The following is an 18912-nucleotide window of genomic DNA, read 5'->3' as shown; positions in this document are numbered from 1 at the left end:
CACAACTTTATCCCTGTATACTATATTAACTTATACACTTTGTTTACCAGAAATTATTTATTAAATTGATCAAGATTGTTCAAAAGTTAATTAAATAAATAAGTTCTGGTAACAGATCCATAGGTTGTTTAACAGGTTATCTGAACATAAAACAGACGCTGGAAAAATAAGTGCCAGGAATTTCACTAGATCTCAAAGAAAGTAACCAACATCCAACAACAAGGGGCAAAAACACTATGAATAAGGACAAGGGGCATACAAATTGGAAAGAATTTATGACCAGATCATTTCAAAACGTTAACGGCAACCTTCCAAAGTGGCGACATCTAGAAACATTAGTCATTGCAGAGTGTACAAGCCTCCTGATACGAACTGAAATATATCCAGTGAGTGCTATATTCTTTTGGATCTGTTATCAGAACTTATTTATATAATTGACAATACATCTTTGTGATTTGAGGCATAATTTACCACACATCCTGACTCTAAAAATATGTTTCTTTCTTTAAAGTAGCTGCAAAATACACATGACCAATTCAAACAAAATGAGGATGCTACTGACAAGTCACTTTTGATTGTTTTGTATTGCAGAAAGATTATTTTATAAGCTATACTCTGGTGTAAAATGATCACAAAGTAACATAAAATGGTCAACCTAAAGTTAATTTTTTGGTGAATTGCGATCGCGTAGAAGTGACAAGGTCGCCTACTACGCCCCGCGCTGAAGACCAATGGGTCAACCGGCTTGTTGTCAAGTCGTTGATCAGCCAAACAGCGTGATTGTTTATTTCTTCTGTGTGTACGCTTGTCTACGTTTGGCGCAGCTTGGACCATGGAGGTAATAAAAAATTAACTTTATATTGCATATCCTCAATACAACTTATTTGGATTGGATCACATGTGTTTCTACATTTTCACAGGGCGTGACAATTCTTGCCTATTTTTTGGTGAACAAAGTGCATAAGTTTAGGACTGCTTTTTGTGGGTATAATAAGATTGGAATTACTACCATCAATAATAATCTTCTTCTTCTGCATCCAAATTTTCCTCTTCATCTGACCACCCATAGGCCCGTCTGCCACGTCGCCTGTCATAATAGTCATCTTCATCTTCTTCATCTTCATCATTGTCTTCATCTTCATCATTATCTTCATCTTCATCTTCATCGCTATCATCGCTTAAGGCTATGGCAACAGGATGTTTTGCTAACTCTTCTGCTTCCTCTGTAATTGGAATATAAAACAAAATAATGTGTTCACATTCAATACATGTGTTTTAGTTGGACATATATTCAACTTAACGGTAGATGACCCAGTTGATATCATAATCGCCCACATCTAAATGGAGCTTTTGGAATGACAAAGAGGTATCATCCATGAACATGGACTTTCAAAAAGCACGCTAAACACATGAGCATTGATCTAAAAGTGCACTAATACAAAGTGGGGCAAGTATCATTTCTGTACCTTAACCAAGTATTGGAATTCTCTTATACCAAGCAAGTAAATTGTAAATGTTCTTGACTCTAAACCCTGCAATATACCAGTTGCAAAAAACAATAATCCCAATTTGCAACTTTTTTTCTCAAAAGATTCTTAATACATGATTCATTGAGCAAGGAATAACCTTTTTCTTGCTTGTTTTAGATAAGTATGTACGTACACTGCTTTTATCTAAAAAATTACCCTTTTAAGGCGAATCTTTGTTCATGGATGATACCCACTAGTCAATGACCACTAGGCCCCCTGGGGTGGGAGATCCATCCTCATCGTCACTATCATCATCTATGGCTATGACAACAGCTGGTTTCTTGAACTTTTTTACTTCCTCTGTAATTGGAAATAAAATAAAATAAGTAGATAAGTATGTGATGCTTACTATTTGTTCCGGCTGTATTTGCTAGAATATTCTTGCCTATTTCTTGGTGTACAAAATGCATAACCCAGGACTGCTTTTTGTGGGCATAAGATTGGAATTACTACCACCAATAATCATCTTGTTCTGCATCCCGAGTTTTCCACTTCATCTGACCACCCATAGATTTTGAGAAAGTTTTCCATTTCATTTGTACTATTTCAATATTATGCAAGGGAGTACAGCCAAAATGATTTGCGGAGTTCAGCCATGCTTTGCTGCCTTCACTGACGATTCAGGTTCAGCTTCGCTAGGGCCTTTGATGCTAACATGCAAACTGTATACCAGTTTGCTGATATATTTATCAGAGCCTTCATCAAAGCAGCAAGATTATAAACATGGGTCGATGACACAACCATAATCAATTTCCTTTGTGTTCAGTTAAGTACATAATGATCGATCTACTCATCAAATGCTCAAGTGGTCATCACACCAGTATGTCCGGGGTTGTTGTCTGCGGTCAACACTAAATCAATCAAGTATGGTCGTAAAATAAAGTCAATCGATTTTTGGTTAGCGGTGGTTTCGGAGCAGTGTATGTAAATTCAGCGAAGCCTGTCAGTTTCTACAGGTTATTATGGGTTTGGGCTTTGCTAAAAGCCGGGTACCCCTTCGCTAGAATGCATTACCAAAGGCAGTAAAGCTTAAGTTGGCTGAGCTCAGTGAACCATTTTGGCTATTCTCACTAAATAAGGTGAGGATCCCATTTAGATAAAAATGCAATTGTATCAGACGAAAGGCTTAGGCCAAAAAAAAAAAAGCCAATTAATTCTAGTTGATATACATTGCTCCCACCTATGTGAACATAACTATTGGCCATTTGAACAGGTGAAAACGAATAAATTTGCCCAATATTATTGACCTTTAATGAAATATAGCCAGTGAAATTTGCCGTAGTCATGGTAGTGTAAAAACTGGGTTGCCAAATTTTGTGTGTGCATACGCCAGTCAAATGCTTACTTTAACTGCCACGTACGCTTTGCAAAAGCCTTCTGATGCCTTGCTAGAAAAGCGCAAGTAATAAAAATGCACTTTTTGCGCATGCGTTTACATGGAAGACCTCCGTTGGGTAACAAGATGGCGGATCAGTGCAAAGGGTGAATATCCTGTAAAATGGACACATAGTAAATGAAAAGAGGCAACTACTTGGGCATGTGAACACTGCTACATGATATCCTTTACCTAAGCTTACATTACCTTGCCATAGCCACATAACCAAATCAGATAACTTTGTTTTCAGTGCATGCTTATTTGCATTCTATTTGTAACAGGATGTGCAGAGCATATGTGACGTGTCATGTCAAAAACAGACACTTTTGGGCAGGTTATCAATTTTTAGGTTTTTACATATCTTAAATATAGAGATATTTTGCTCCACAACGCCGTTTTCCTCAATGAAATCGGACATTCCTAAGTGAAGATATTGAATTCGTAAGTTATGGTATCATAAAATTGGAAATTGAGATATCGGCCTTTAAAAATATTATTGACAATGTTAAGAGTAGGAATTATCTTGAAAAATGTCTCAAAAATGCCAGATATTCCAGTCTGAAACTATCAGACAATATTTTAAACATTAATAACATCACAAATTCGCAACAAACCCAAATTGTGAAAAAATCACCCCGAAATGATCTCCTGCACATGCGTACTTGCGTAATACTTGTGCGTGTGTATTGTATACCATGACTGCTATAACATTAGACCCAGCTTTAACCACCGCTTATCAGTGGGAGCTGGTAGCCTAATGGATAAGGCGTCCGCCTAGAGATCGGAAGGTCGGGGTTCGATTCCCATGCCGCACATTCCCTTGCTTTTTTTTCAAGTTGGGTTGTGTGCCGGTCGGGATTTGTGTTTATTTGTTGTCATGTTTAATTGTAACACTTTGGGTTGGTTAAACTGTTCATTCTTTCTTATTAAATATATTCAGTTTCCTCTTGTAGCGAGCAATCGTTCCCCATTGTGTTTATTTGTTCTTGTGCAGGATGCGTATCCCCATTACCTACTTCACCCCGGACAGATTTTTGGCTATTTCTCCATTTACGATCCTGCCCAAAAGTGTCTGCTTTTGACATGAGACGTCACATATACAAACCCTTGTGCGGCATTCCAGTGTGCTGAAATTTAGCTTTACATTTACCTTTTCTTTCTTGCACATACTGCTCTCTCTTTTTCCTTGCCTCCTCCCCAATGGTCTTCAAAGCTTGTTCTATGTAGTTATCAAGGACTAGCGATCTTGTTTCTGTGGTAATTTTTGCTCTGCAGGTGGGGCAATCATTCTTGGTTAGCCTCCACTTGGCTATACAATGCTTACAAAAGGTATGAGTACAGTTTAATGTAGTTGCCTGTGCAGAAGAACAGTGGAATCAAAATATTAGTTTATATTGTGACTGAAATATATGTGACACAATTTGGTCCATGGGGCCAAAGGAAGCATTTTTGACATTTGAGTTACTACATTATAAAAACATTAGGTTATCATATGCTGATATCACCAAAAATCTAGCACACTTGGTTCTAAAGTTCTGGTGATGTCTATTTTCTTATGTATTTAATTTTGTTTTACTCCAATTTTTTGCCTTTATTTCAAATTTAAACAGTGACTTAATGTAAAATGGTATAGTGGTGTGCATAACACAACATCTTAAAAGCGTCATCTGAAATGCCAAACATAAATCGGGAGCCATTTATGACATCATATTTCTTATATTCAATCTTAAATTATACAACTTACATAAAGCAAAGTTAATGACCCACACTCAAACACTAGAATAACCATGGTTTACTCCCTATAATTGCAAAATACAGACCATGTTACATTGTGGGTTTACCTTACTACATTAGTTTGCACACCAAAGCAGTAAACCCTATTCACTGTCGAAGTGACGTAATAATTGGATTAACTACCATAGATCGCCCTGCACTACAATATTAACACGGTACTATACCTATGCATTGAACCATATGTCAAAGAAATGCTGATCACTCATACCTGTAAGATTAGTATCTTTGAAAAGAGTGGTATTGTATTCAATCTATGATTGCAGACATACACAGGTGATGAGTGCAACCTGCTTGTAGTGCAGGGCGATCTTAGTTAATCCTATTATTACGTAACTTCGACAGCGAATAGAAAGAGCCCATGTTTAAGTATGTACTATCAAATGCTTTCCAACACATTTTCATGCACATACATGTACTTGAATCTTCTTGTTGTCAAGGGTCTCAAGCCACTATGATTTGAAAAGTCACAAACCAACAGTTGTTCAAGAATTGGGTGGGGGGTAGCAGCTTGAGTGGTTTCTCTCATACGAGTCTGACATTGCTTATTTAACAAGTTACAATATTTTGTTAATACCAGTTACAAGGGTTACCGACATTGAAATACCAAAATTGAGTTTGAAACTTTTATTGGACAAATTTTCTTGCATCCGAATTGCACAATTTAACCCAGGGCTTTGTCATGTAGATTTACATAGACACACTGCACATACAGTTTTTGGCAGAGAAGAACAGCAGTTGTTTACATTTTGAGAGCATACAGAGCGTAAAGACGGATGTGGGGCTCTGAATGGCTGGATCAATCGTCTGACAATCATAGCAACAGACCGATAATCTGATTGGCCTTATTAACAGGGCGCTCGCGTCAATCTGAGCAAGGGGCTGCCGTTCTTCTCTGAAACCCAAGTGTAGTTACAATAACACCCAACCAGCTACCCAACAAGCTACCGGTCTTTTTGTTGCAGTAACTAAAAATGATTACGGTGTTTAACCTTTTACTGACCTGAATGAATAGATCATTGCATACCACACATTGTAGCTCCGAGTCCATCACTTCCTCTACATGATTCAAGATTTCTTTTTTGGCTTTGAGGATCTCAGCCTCTCTTGATTCTTGCTCCAGCTGTCTTGCAGTCAACTAATGTAGAAAGATAAAGACAATCATCAAGCATACTTCGCATATATAACAATAACATTTTTGAAGTTGCATTAGAAGAAGTCAGGTTATAACGGTGGGATCTTCAATAATAAGGAAACAGCTAATACTCTCCAGACCTTTTAGTTTATACAGTTGGCCAAGCAGTTTCACCACAGCAAGGGCAGGAATAAAAATGACAAATCTACATGTAATAAATAGAATTATATCCTTCATTAATATATTCTTATTCACATTGGTTAAAACTGTATCATGTGAGTCAAAAAGCCTATGTAAAGGAATGAGATACTATTGGGAACATACTATTTCCCCTGCAAATTGTACTACCATTTCCCTAGTTCTTAGTGGTTGCGCAACCACTCATTTCAGTATCGGCCCGTATTTGGTGTGTAGCGAGTCAAAAATGTCTTGTGAAGCATACAAGTAGCATAGAGCTGCAGTAAATATGGTGGTTTCATGGCATAATCTGAGTTATATGACGTTTGATCAGCATCATATTTAACATAGAACAGGCTATTCATCTCACGGCGGTATTGCAAGTTGCTAAATTTTTCACAGGCTTTTTCATGCCAACTATAGCACTGAGAGGACACTCAATGAGTTATTTGATCCCTTCATCAGGACAGTTGTGTACCGGCAGTTATTCTTTCTGGACAACATTAGGCTATGAAATAACCTTTATTTAAGTAACTTTATCACCTGCACTGTATATATCTTCACTTGGCATGCACACAGCCATCACAGTACGTAATACGTCAGAGGCGGACAAAGGTAGACTGTACTTTACAGAAGAGAGAGAGAGAGAGAGAGAACCTGATGTGCCAATTGATAAATTCATGGCAAAAATGAGGCAACAGCTAAATGAGGCAACAGCTTTTAAACAACATTCACCAGTAGGCCAACATTACTCCATGGCCGGTCACGTTCCTGGCTTATTAGCTTACTTACTTCATTCATTAATTCTGTGTGCTCTTTTTCTTTCTTGGCCACCATCTCTTCCAATTCCATTTTCTCCATCAACATCTTGCTGCTTAATTCCTCTGTTTTCTTCTCCATCTCAGCCTTGAAGGTTTTCTCTGCTTCTTCTTTCTTGGCCAACAACGTCTGCAGTTAAAATAAATTGAACATGTCGTGTTCAAAAGGCAAAAAAATATATTTGTGTTGCCTTCAGTGACCAACCCAATCAACATTTCTTAAAATCAGTTTGTAGCACAATGCAGATAAGGAAAAGTAATTGCTCAAGGTCCAGATCCAAAACTTGATTCTACAATACAGTTCAATAGTAGATAAGCTTAACATGGTGCTCACAATATGTCTCCTATTATCAATATTACAGATTTTTGTCTATAAAGTACTGCTTGGTAAGCTGCTTGTGTATTCAATCTATCAAAATAAGACAACGTTTTCTCCTTTGATATCTTTGCAAAATCTCTTAGAATTCCTTTAATCCTTCCAAAGGTCTAATCTTTCAGGTCTATTAAGTTCTAATCTTTCAAGCAAATATTTGTTGTGATCAATGTTTACCTTTCTCTCTTCTTCAAGCTGTTTCTGAATTATGCTTTCTCTTTCCTTCATCCATTTATCAAGCATCTTTGTGTTATTCTCCTGCACTTTCTGTAAATTCTTCTCTTTCTCCTCCAGCTTCTTGGAAAACTCATCTTGCATGTCTTTTTCCACCTTACTCTTTTCTTCCATCAATGCCGCTTTGTCCGCTTCTATCTTTGCTAAGAAATCTGCCTCTTTTTGTTTAAATTCCATCTCCAGTTGTTTTTCCCTTTCTAGTTTAGCATTTTCTAATGCCGATTCTTTTTCTTTGAGTTGTGTCTCCCATTGTTCATTGAGGTTAGCCTCCAGGCGTTGTTTCTCTGCTACCCAGGTTTCAATCTGTTGTTTCATCCGTTCTTCTTGTTGTGCTTCTCGAGCTTTAATGTCTGCCTCAAGAGCCTCTTTATGTCTTTGTTCTGCTTTCTCCATTTCTGCTATGAGTTCCCTGGGGAAAAGTAGAACAGATAAGTATATATTCTGTTTCAGGCACTCAATTAATAGGAATGTTTTAATGAGCATGTTGAAGAGGGTGGGGTGGGGGAGGTTACTGCGCATGCATCATGGGTTATTGAGCGTGCGACAGAAGTGTTGAGGGGGACTGGCAGGCTCTTTGTAGCAGGGTTATTAGTTGTCACTTATGGCAACTTAATATACCTCTGGGATAAGTGGACTACATGAAGTGCTAAATAGCACAAAAACACATGCCATAGTGTTTGTTAGCCAGATTTCTGTCGGTCACTTTTTGGCCAGAGGCCTTATTAACCTTCACACTGCTGAGGTGGTTCGGGTATGGTGACCCATATGTTGCCTGCTCTTGCTCCATTCCAGGAAAGACACCCAGAGTATAGTAATTTGTGGCACTGGCTGGTGTTATGGCTAAGTCAATGCATGAATTTGCATGAATCAAAGTTTATTCTCATAACAAAGTCTAAACAGTAGATAACTTATGTGAGTCAAAAGATCCTTGCAAATCCAGGAATCACAACTGATTCTTGCACTTGTTCGCACAAAATTTGAACACTACAATAAAAACCTTGTTTCAATTCTGAAGCAGACAAAAGGGTAGCAGACAACTTCAGTTGGGTCAGTGTGATGCTGGAGAGTTAAAACACCTACTTTTGGCAAATGCTATTTAGATTTGCTGCAGTGTACGTATTTCCAACAGTGTATTGCACAACATATCTAGTGGGGATGAACATTTTCTAACCTGTGTGATTTCTCCACCTCAGTCTTGGCTTGCATCTCTTTATCTTGCATTTCCTTCTGTAGTTTCTGACGTTCAGTCTCCTGTTCTTCAAGCTGACGCTTAAGTTCCTTCAACTGTCTTTGTGCTTCAGCAGCCTTTTCTTTGGCTAACCTGCTTTCCTCTTCCAGCTGTTTCTGTAATTTTAACCTGGAAATCAGAAAACCAGGAGCATTTCAGGGAATCTTCAAGCAAACTAAAATTTCATACATGATCAGCATTTACTCCAGACATGCCAACTTTGAAATCCAGATTTCCGTACTCAGAAGAACAAAAAACCGTATTTTGCACCCTAAAACCGTATTTTTTAAATATGTACCTTTTGCATACCTGCCAACCCCAGAAACGCCATATTAAGTAGAACACATAATTGCGAGGGAGCACTTATGCGACCGAGCACGTAACGGACGGAGTCCAGAGGCCCACCTTACGAATTTGCAATCAAATTTGGCAATACCAAAGAACCATTCCATCAAAGTAATAAATCAATTCAGAAAGATGCTTCCTTTACGAGTTATCACTCATTGAAAGTGCTACTTTGCTATACTTTACATGGAAAGCGGCCATCTTAAAGTCGTCATATTTCCTTAATCACATGACCGATCAAGCTGATTTTTGGATATGTGATGCACAGTTGAAAATTAATTATTAAAAGATTTGGTGACCTCAGTCGACCTTTGACCTTGTATGTGACCTTTGACCTCACGAAATTGGATAAAGTATGTAGACCAAACAAATTGATATATTTCTGGAAACATTGGGTTTTGTTACTTCTAATGTTGTTAGAAGCATGCTTTGTTAAAACTTTCAAGTTCAAAAAATCATTGATCATCATCATCTGAATCATCATCATCATTATAGTATCAGTCGGTAGGCCTAACATCAGGTTTTGTTCATGTTTTCCAAAAAATAATTAAACAGTTTAATGCCAATGTCAATTAAAAGACTGTACTGAGTATAGCAGTTGTACTATGCATGGTTAAAGAAAAATATTTAAAATATTAATGTGCCACTGGTGCACCATTGAGAAAACAAAGTCGGAAAGCATCTTGTAGGCTTATTCTTTTGCAGACCTAAATAGTTAACTAAATACCTCCAGAAGACATAGCATGTGTAGCAGTTAGATGAAGATGCTTAATAAAAAATATTAATGTGCATGAAAAATCTGCAAGTCAGGAGAAAATTATTTCGGAAACCATCTTGTAGTAGGCCTATAATATTTCTTTAATGTGCATGCATCGTGCGAAAGTCGGAAGTAAAAGGAGGTCGGAAACCTTCTTGTATGCTTATTCATTTGCACCAATAAAGCTAAATAGTTTACTAAATATCTTCAGAAGACATAGCATTAGGTGGCTAATAAAAATATTAATGTGCATGAAAAATCTGCATTAAGTCAGTAGAAAATTATTTCGGAAACCATCTTGTAGGCCTATTAAATATTTCTTTAATGTGCATGCATGGTGCGAAAGTCGGAAGTAAAAGGAGGTCGGAAACCTTCTTGTACGCTTATTCTTTTGCACCAAAAGAGCTAAATAGTTAACTAAATACCTTCAGAAGACATAGCATTAGGTGGTTAATAAAAATATTAATGTGCATGAAAAATCTGCATTAAGTCAGTAGAAAATTATTTCGGAAACCATCTTGTAGGCCTATCAAATATTTCTTTAATGTGCATGCATGGTGCGAAAGTCGGAAGTAAAAGGAGGTCGGAAACCTTCTTGTACGCTTATTCTTTTGCACCAAAAGAGCTAAATAGTTAACTAAATACCTTCAGAAGACATAGCATTAGGTGGTTAATAAAAAATATTAATGTGCATGAAAAATCTGCATGTCAGAAGAAAATTATTTCGGAAAGCATCTTGTAGGCCTATTAAATAATGTTTTTAATGTGCATGCATGCATCCCGCATGCATCATCGAAAGTCGAGAGAAAAACGATGTAGGCCGCCACTTAAACTGACCAAGAAAGTGGTCAAATGATACTAGTAATTCAGTCGGTAGTCTAATCTTGCAGCTGTTTATCTTTTAAGACACAACATTTTATTATTTTGGTCAAAATTCTGGAATTCCGTATTTTTTTTTGGGGGTGACCGTACTACCGTATTTTTCACGTTTTGCCGTACAAAATACGGTGAAACATTACTAGTTGGCATGTCTGTTACTCATATGCCATAAAAGTTGTGATTTTGGCTCAATGAAAATTAAATTTGCCCACAAGAATGTGCAATTTTGTTTTATAAAATTTTAGTAAATTTGAGGAATTTCTGATCCAGAATGGTGGAAAATACTTCATTTGGCATACCCAATTTCTAAACTAAAGTAAATACTGCATATAACATTTTTTCAATATATTTAAGTTAACTAGTTACAAATTTCCATTGCAACAGGTTTCATAATTTCTAGACTGGACTTACAAATGAAACCGGTTTTGAGGTGGATTTCATGTCTACATGTACAATGAGTCTGTGCTGCAGATCATGTAAACTATCCATAGGGAGGGAACTACTGGGTACCACACTCTCACAGAAAACAGAGTGGTCGCGCTTCATTGCTCTGTCATGCCTTCGGCGCTCCCCGCTCATCCTCCATCCATCGTGAGTAGTCTTTGACAAAGACCAGTCGACAATTGACATTCTTAATTCTCTGCATTATGCAAACCTCACTCACTGCTGCACTGCTGTGCTCAACAGAAAAATGATTTTGCAAATCTGTAGAACACCTCTAAAATATAAAATGGGCTATTCCAGTTGAAATCCATTCATCCCTAACTTCCACACAAGGAGTGTGATTTTCAAATGGGGATACCTGAATGGGCGACTCCATAGTCATTCTCAATGAACAACCAAATAGTAAGCCAAATGCTAAGTGCCGACCAATTTTGTTACAGAATATCTTAATCTTAGAAATCTACATCTAAACCAACCTTTCGGCTTCCCTCTTCTTTGCCTCTTCTGCAATCTGTTCTCGTAACTTGCGCTGCTCTTCATCAGCATCCTGACGAAATCGTTTCATAGGTGGTGCACCTTGTGTGTTTTCATCGCCCTGTTTAGTTCTTTGTGCACTCTTCCTATGCAAACTACACAAACAGGCTTTATCATTGTTATTAGTTCTTGAGCTACTACCTGCCTTCGCTTTATTACAATGAACAGGACAATGAGGATAGGCACTACTCTTGGTCACACATGCCATACACTGTTTCTTAGCCACAACTTTAGTTTTCTGCCTATTTCTACGATTTTCAATATCCCTAGCATGCCTGGCTAAGATTTCTTTGGCTTGTTCCTGAGTGAGTTTTTCAAGTATCACGTCAAATATATATTCTGGTTGTTCATCACTTGTTGGGATGTCCAGTTGGATTGTATCACCGATGCTAATGTTCCAAGGTAAACCTGCAATGATCCTGTCTCTATTAACATACACACCATTTAAGCTCTGAAAAAAAATAGAAATGGTTGAAATCTTTCACTGAAGTCCAATTAATGTTGCAGTTCTATAGGTATTACTAATACTATTAGTGCTATTGGGTTATGACTACAAAAAGGGTCACAGCAGATTTTGTTTTCATATTTTGAAACATTATCTCAAGAACCACAAGAACAAAAAGTATGATGTATTCCATAAAAATATGATCCACATTATCCAACATAAAATCATACTGTACGGTACTTCAGAAAATATCCAAACTGATCAGTCTTCTTCAAATATCATGTTTAAAATGTTGGAAAGGTACAAATAACAAAGCTGAAAATAATAAACACCTTATCCTTGAGAAATACATGTAATACATGTATACATCCTTTTTCCCAGATATGTTTCACAATTACAAAAACGGGTGTCAAAATAAAAACAAGACACCGCTCACCAACCTTATTATCTGTTGCAGTCCATCCACCTTCCTCATTCTGCTTGAATATCACATGCTTTCTTGATAACATCAGGGGATTCTTGTCTGATAACAGCTGCACAGTAACATCATAACTTCTGCCGATTGTTACCTGGTCATGAGCAAAAATTTAAAAAGTGTGAATTGCAAAATGTATTTGCGCCAGATATTGCAGAGTTGTTGCAGAAATGTTTCCACCTTGTTTCAAATAAGAGAAAGATCTTGGAGAGAAAATTTTGTTGAAGGTGCACTGCAAAAAAAGTTCTTTTCCGAGTAAAACTTTTTTCGAGCCACGTCCGTTGGGAGTATGTCGTTGGTCAAAATGAAAATTTACTTTATAAGAAACTATAGGAAAGCACTTTCAACCATACCATGCCGGGGAAGAGGCCCAGAGCCGTTAACTTAATTACCCATAGACATATTACTATACCTCATAAATATTTATTAGGTCGGTAATCCATACATCTAATTGAATAATGACGCCAGCGTCCGAGTACAGTATCTTGACTACTTCCCCGCGCCTGTGCAATTACACACACGCGGGGAAGTAGTAAAAACTTCCGCACCCCTACCACACAGCGTCTCAACCTCGCGTGTCACAGTTCAGACGTAGCATTATGCTATAAAACGGCGATTCTGCAGATGCATTTATCGCGATTCGTGAAAATGCTGCAGTTATTTTGTCGAGTTTTTCCGATGGAAAATAACACACAAATTTGACGTTCAAAACAAAATTTTATTTATGGGGTGTGTGTTAAAAAATAAATTGGAATAATATAGGCCTAAATGTAGATTGATTGAACAGAAATCCTCCAGTAAATTACCAACCAAGAGCTCGGTGTCGTATATAGTGGTTATGTCAGGCCAATTCTTGAGTACGCTGATGTGGTGTGGCATTCTGGAATCTCAGCTAAACAGTCCAAATATATAGAGGCCATTCAAAAACGTGCCTGCAGAACAATTCTGGGTCGGCACTATTTATCTTATAGTAATGCGCTTCAAGTCTGCAAGTTTGACACCCTCTCTGATAGGAGGGAGGAGCACTGTCTTAGGTTCGCCGAAGGGCTTACCAAAACAAATTGTACAAGTTCTCTTATCCCTCCTACCAGGAAGGAGTGGTAACAAAAGTTATGTATATTATTGGGGCAAGGAATCCAATTACTACACTGAAATGTCAGTGATTCAAGACAAGCGGTTCAATATATATGATAGGAAACGAGGTACATCCTAGCGATACCTTATTTCTTTTCATAAATAATGAACCGCTTGTCTTGGGTCACTGAAATTCCAGTGTAGTAATTGGATTTCTTGCTCCTATAATATACATAACTTTTGTTACCACTGTCTGTGTTATTAGTTTTTGAGAAAAATGCAAAAATAGACACAAATTTTTTGTGTACATCGTGGAACATTAAACTACGCTTGTTACTCCGCGACTAATCATGCTATATACACGAGCGTACAATGCTACTCTATGCGTCCATATAGCGAGGTTATCTGCGTACAACAGCTTACTATGCGCAGCCACGCAAAGAGTAGGCCTATGTTCCACGATGTACATAATTTAATAATTTGTCTATAGGTCGTGTGTCATGAGGTGGTCCATTTTGTGTTACATGGTCAAAATGGTCAAAAAGATTATTTTTTAATATGTTATAGATATTGTAAAACTACAACATCTCATACCATTTTTACCTCAAAAACGTTTATCGTTTTGGCGTAATTGCCTAATTAATAACTAATTAGCCCATAGGCCGCAATGTAAATCAAAATTTTCAAATGCGTTTTTCTCAAAATGGACATTATTCACATAAAAACCTGCACAACAAATGTCTGAAGTTGGATTTTGTCCAATGTGCTAGGATATGTTCACAACATAGTGATGCATCAGTCTCACCCTTCAAATTTTTTTTATGTAATCGCGTTCACGATATACAGGGTGCGCCAAAAAAAGTTGATATTTTTTAATTAAAATTGAATTAATCATTCATATTTTCCCAACACTACTGCCTACCATTTTCATAACATTGCAAAAATTAGTTTCCTTGTGCAATTTCCTTTCAGAAAATGTATACATTTATCATGATACAGTGAATATTAAAGGAGATATGGACCTTTGCAGTTTTTGCACGTGATTGCATTGACTTCTGTGCATTTAGAGGCAACCCGTGGTACAAAATGTAATGAGAAACTAATATGGAATATGAAATTGATCAATTTTGAAGTCAATCTTGTTTCTTTAAGTAATTGGCTCTAAAATGAGACATTGAAAAGCTCAATATGACAAGGGGTTATGAAGATACAATAATTTATTCAAAGCAACACTATGGAAATCTTACATAAATCCTATGCTTTTACCTACTCCTGATCCACGTGCTCCTGATCCACGTGCTCCTCCACCCCATCAATTTTCAATTCCAGCTGATGCCATTTATTTAGTTTGACTCTCTTTTCAGTACTAGGTTACACAGTTTTAGCCCTGTTCTTTAGCTTTAAAATGAGACCCAAAGTAGCTCAATAGGACAAGGGGTTGGTTCAATTTGACATTTTTCATTCGAATAAAAAAAAAAAATTGTAACACCTCCACCTTTTTTGGGGTACCAACTTGTGACATGCGACCACTACTAGTATTATTGTTACGATGAATAAAAGCAATGTTAAAGACAAAATCCAAATGATAACCCTTTTTTGTATTATTTGGCAGCACATGTTTTAGCTTAGCATCAACAACACGTTAATTAAAGAAATGTGGAAGTAAAAGTATGAACATTTGCAGATTGACGGACTTTGCACATGTTTTTGCAGTTGTTTCGGACCACGTTTCGGACCAAAACTGACACAGAAATGAGAAAAATTATCATAGCGATTGGAGATGGAATATCACAGCAAAAATGCACTTTTATTTTATTTTAACAATGTTACAATCAACATGATTTGATGAGGTGTGTAGACCCGGGGTACGTAGCACATGAGCAACAAGGCCAGGTTGCCATTCTGATCATGGCATTCCGCGGCGTTTCCCGCTATGATTGATTGTGAATTTCAGATGGACGCACAAAAATCTGTCTGGACGCAAGTTTTTGCAACCTTCATGACCTTGTCAGCAAACTTGCGTCGTCACAACGCCAACGCAACGGACGCAGATATTTTTAAACCTTACGGGAACCCTGGATCATACATATAACTCATGAACTAAGTTAAGTACTTCATATCAGTCATGTCACTGTCAGTCCAAGAGCCAATATCGATAACCATTTTTTTTTTAATCGAAATTTGAATTATTAATTAAAATTGAAACCCGGGATTGATGAAACCCATGAACCAGTCGAATTCTGCACCCCATCCCAACACTCGTCCACAAGCGGCTAGGGGACGACAGGTAACCTTGTCAATCAAAGCACTCAGCTATTGTTCTCTCTCTGTGCCTGTGACCGTTATCCATTCAATGACATCGATCGGAAGTCGGGTCACGATGCTGGGCCGACTATGCCAAATAGTTGGAGGAAAAAAAAAGAAAAAAGAAAAGAAACAAGAAAGAAAGAAGAGAAATAAAATGATGAATAAATAAATCTATAATTAATTGTAAAAAAATAATAATAAATAAATTTAATTAATTCATAATTACAGAGAAAATAAACATTTAAAGTAGAATTATGTATATATGCCCGCCCTAATGCTTGTACAAATCTCAAATCAAAATTGAAATAAAACAAACACAAAATAAAATTACATTAAATAAAATAAAATAAGCTGAGATATATCATAATAGTATAGGCCTACTTATAATAAAGTTAATTAAGGTAATTGTGTCTTAGGCCAAGTAAAAAATAAAACATGTTTCACGTCCGGTTTTCAAAAAAAGGAGGAAGAGGGGCTTTTTATTTACTATTTTTTATCGCAAAATTGGTGTAAATACCCATACTTGGAGCTGTTTTAGCGTATATAATAATGCCTGGAAAAAGGAGGAGGCCCTTTTTTATTTGTTGTTCTGAGAGTTACACCCCCTCTAATGATCACAAAACCTTCCTAAAATGTTTCTTGTATCTTAACAAGGCTAAAGAAAGCATTCAAACTTCCTAGACATATTTTTTGAAAAGTTATAAAAAATTTCAAAAAATAAAAATATATTTGAGGAAACCTCAAAAAAGGAAGCGGAGGGGGCGTGAAACATGTTTATTTTTTTATTTTGCCTTATAAAGAAAAACTGTATGGTCAAACTCATAAACCAATTAATGAAAAAGGAATGAGAAATTTCAATCACAAGGAGAAAAGAAATATTTATTTTTGAAGAAATAGGCAGAAAGACGACTAGAACCCGGAGACGAGAACAGAAAAAGAAAATCTAACTTAAAATAAAGAAAAATAATAGGGCCTATATAAAGAATTACTAAAATGAAAGAAGAAAAACTATTTGATAAAGTATTAAAACAAATAGGGCCTTAAGGCAAATGCGTACAAAGAAATGAATAAAGAGAAAAAGAGAAAAGCAAAAGAAAAGAGAAGAAAATGAGACAAATTAAATCATGAAAAATCAAATAAAAACGAAAAGAACTACATATTTTGAAGAAAAGGAAAAAAAATCTCCGTGATGAGAAGAATAAACAAAATGAAAGGAAGAAAGAAGAAAATAAAGTGTTGGCCTAACAAAAAGAAACTAATGATCAGAAATAAAGTAAAGAAAGAAAATTCCACCATCAGAATAATTTTTTATTATTAATATTATTATTATTGGATCAATCGATCAATTAGAATAGATGTCGATAATTAAAGGATCTCTGTGTCGATTCACAGGATAGCGGTCAACGGATTACTGTGTGACAACAATAGCTGAGGCTGAGCGGAAGGTTACCTGTCGTCCCGTAGCCGCTTGTCACTCGTCCCAGCTCTATAAACCTTATACACATCCCTCATTAACCATAATGCAGATTGAATTGACAAACGTGACCACAATATTATCAAATACCTCATTTCCAGCAATAAGTGGTATCAGAAACGCTACGGAGTCTGCATTTTCAGTGCATTCTCTTCTCCGCAAACACCAAACTTCGGCGGGCTCGTTCGACTCCATTTTGAGACGTCAACAATAACATTGGTGGCAGTATTTTTTTTACTGATTCATGTAGCAGGTGGTGCCAGACACCTCCCCAGATTCCAGCAAAATACTGAAGAAGGCCTACAGACTTTTGTTGACAAATTCTGGATAAAGTGAAATCAAATTCTGGAAAAAGCTTTTCTTTATAAAGACAAAGATGTGAATCTAAAAGGTGAAAGTTAGCCAAGATTTAGGCCCTATGTGTGTGTGCCGGGGGGGGCAAAGCCAAATTTTCCGGTTCCCACTTACCGTTACCAATTTCCCATTTAGTCATTTTAATGACTCTTTACTCAAACACCCACCCACCCCCACATACCACATAGGGCGGGGTGCAATAATCATGTGTTTCCGACAGGAAATATCCAACGGGCCTTCGCAATGCCATAAAACCTTTGCAACTCCATACATTTTGTTTATCAATTTTTTTAAGACCCCCTATTTTTCTTTCAAAATATTTATGACCGACCCCCCCAGTATATTTGGGATCCCTCTTCCGAAGAAAATGATAAGCCCCTGGAATAAATTAATCTAAATTCTTGTCAAATCTTGTCATTGAAATTGCTCAGTAGTTTTACAGCATCTCAAATTGTCTTTATAACCAATTTCCTGTTGAAACTCACTGTGAAGATAAATGTGCCATGCTCATGGCTTATAAGAATGAAATAGGAACATTTTGAATGTCAATATTGGATAGCGAAGTCAAATACATTGGGTATCAGAGACCACTTAGAGTGAACCAGTAACACAAGCGGCTAGGGGACGACAGGTAACCTTGTCAATCAAAGCACTCAGCTATTGTTCTCTCTCTGTGCCTGTGACCGTTACCGGGGACCGTTATCCATTCAATGACATCGATCGGAAGTCGGGTCACGATGCTGGGCCGACTATGCCGAAATAGTTGGAGGGAAAAAAAGAAAGAAAAAAAGAAAAGAAACAAGAAAGAAAGAAGAGAAATAAAATGATGAATAAATAAATCTATAATTAATTGTAAAATAATAATAATAAATAAATTTAATTAATTCATAATTACAGAGAAAATAAACATTTAAAGTAGAATTATGTATATATGCCCGCCCTACCGGGCCGCCCTAATGCTTGTACAAATCTCAAATCAAAATTGAAATAAAACAAACACAAAATAAAATTACATTAAATAAAATAAAATAAGCTGAGATATATCATAATAGTATAGGCCTACTTATAATAAAGTTAATTAAGGTAATTGTGTCTTATAAAAGAAAAACTGTATGGTCAAACTCATAAACCAATTAATGAAAAAGGAATGAGAAATTTCAATCA

General features: G+C 36.7%; 1 protein-coding gene across 2 annotated transcripts; it reads right to left on the bottom strand.

Annotated features, from left to right (window-relative positions):
- Window positions 1-867: 867 nt before the first annotated feature.
- On the bottom strand, window positions 868-17622 carry LOC140153172 (uncharacterized). Of its 2 annotated transcripts, XM_072175851.1 has the most exons (10): window positions 17485-17622; window positions 12505-12633; window positions 11562-12070; window positions 8604-8789; window positions 7376-7841; window positions 6800-6955; window positions 5699-5833; window positions 4055-4259; window positions 1686-1829; window positions 1129-1223 (listed from the first exon to the last, which is right to left on the bottom strand). In XM_072175851.1, the coding sequence occupies exons 1-9, from the start codon at window positions 17587-17589 to the stop codon at window positions 1723-1725; spliced, it is 1998 nt and encodes a 665-aa protein (XP_072031952.1). In that variant the 5' UTR covers window positions 17590-17622; the 3' UTR covers window positions 1129-1223; window positions 1686-1722. The 2 variants fall into 2 exon arrangements, with proteins under 2 accessions (XP_072031943.1, XP_072031952.1); XM_072175842.1 differs by lacking the exon at window positions 1686-1829 and having other exon boundaries at window positions 868-1223.
- Between the last annotated feature and the right edge of the window lie 1290 nt (window positions 17623-18912).

The sequence above is a fragment of the Amphiura filiformis genome, chromosome 1 (genome assembly GCF_039555335.1).
Source record: "Amphiura filiformis chromosome 1, Afil_fr2py, whole genome shotgun sequence".
Taxonomy (NCBI): Eukaryota; Metazoa; Echinodermata; class Ophiuroidea; order Amphilepidida; family Amphiuridae; genus Amphiura; species Amphiura filiformis.
The sequence above is the reverse complement of the archived record's forward strand: the minus strand, read 5'-3'. Positions and strand labels throughout refer to the sequence as shown.

Coding starts and splice junctions, on each gene's coding strand:
- LOC140153172 (XM_072175842.1), bottom strand. CDS start 17,589: ATGGAGTCGAACGAGCCCGCCGAAGTTTGGTGTTTGCGGAGAAGAGAA. Junction 12,071..12,504: donor GGACTGCAACAGATAATAAG/GTTGGTGAGCGG, acceptor ATTTTTTTTCAG/AGCTTAAATGGTGTGTATGT. Junction 4,260..5,698: donor GCAATGATCTATTCATTCAG/GTCAGTAAAAGG, acceptor TCTTCTGCACAG/GCAACTACATTAAACTGTAC.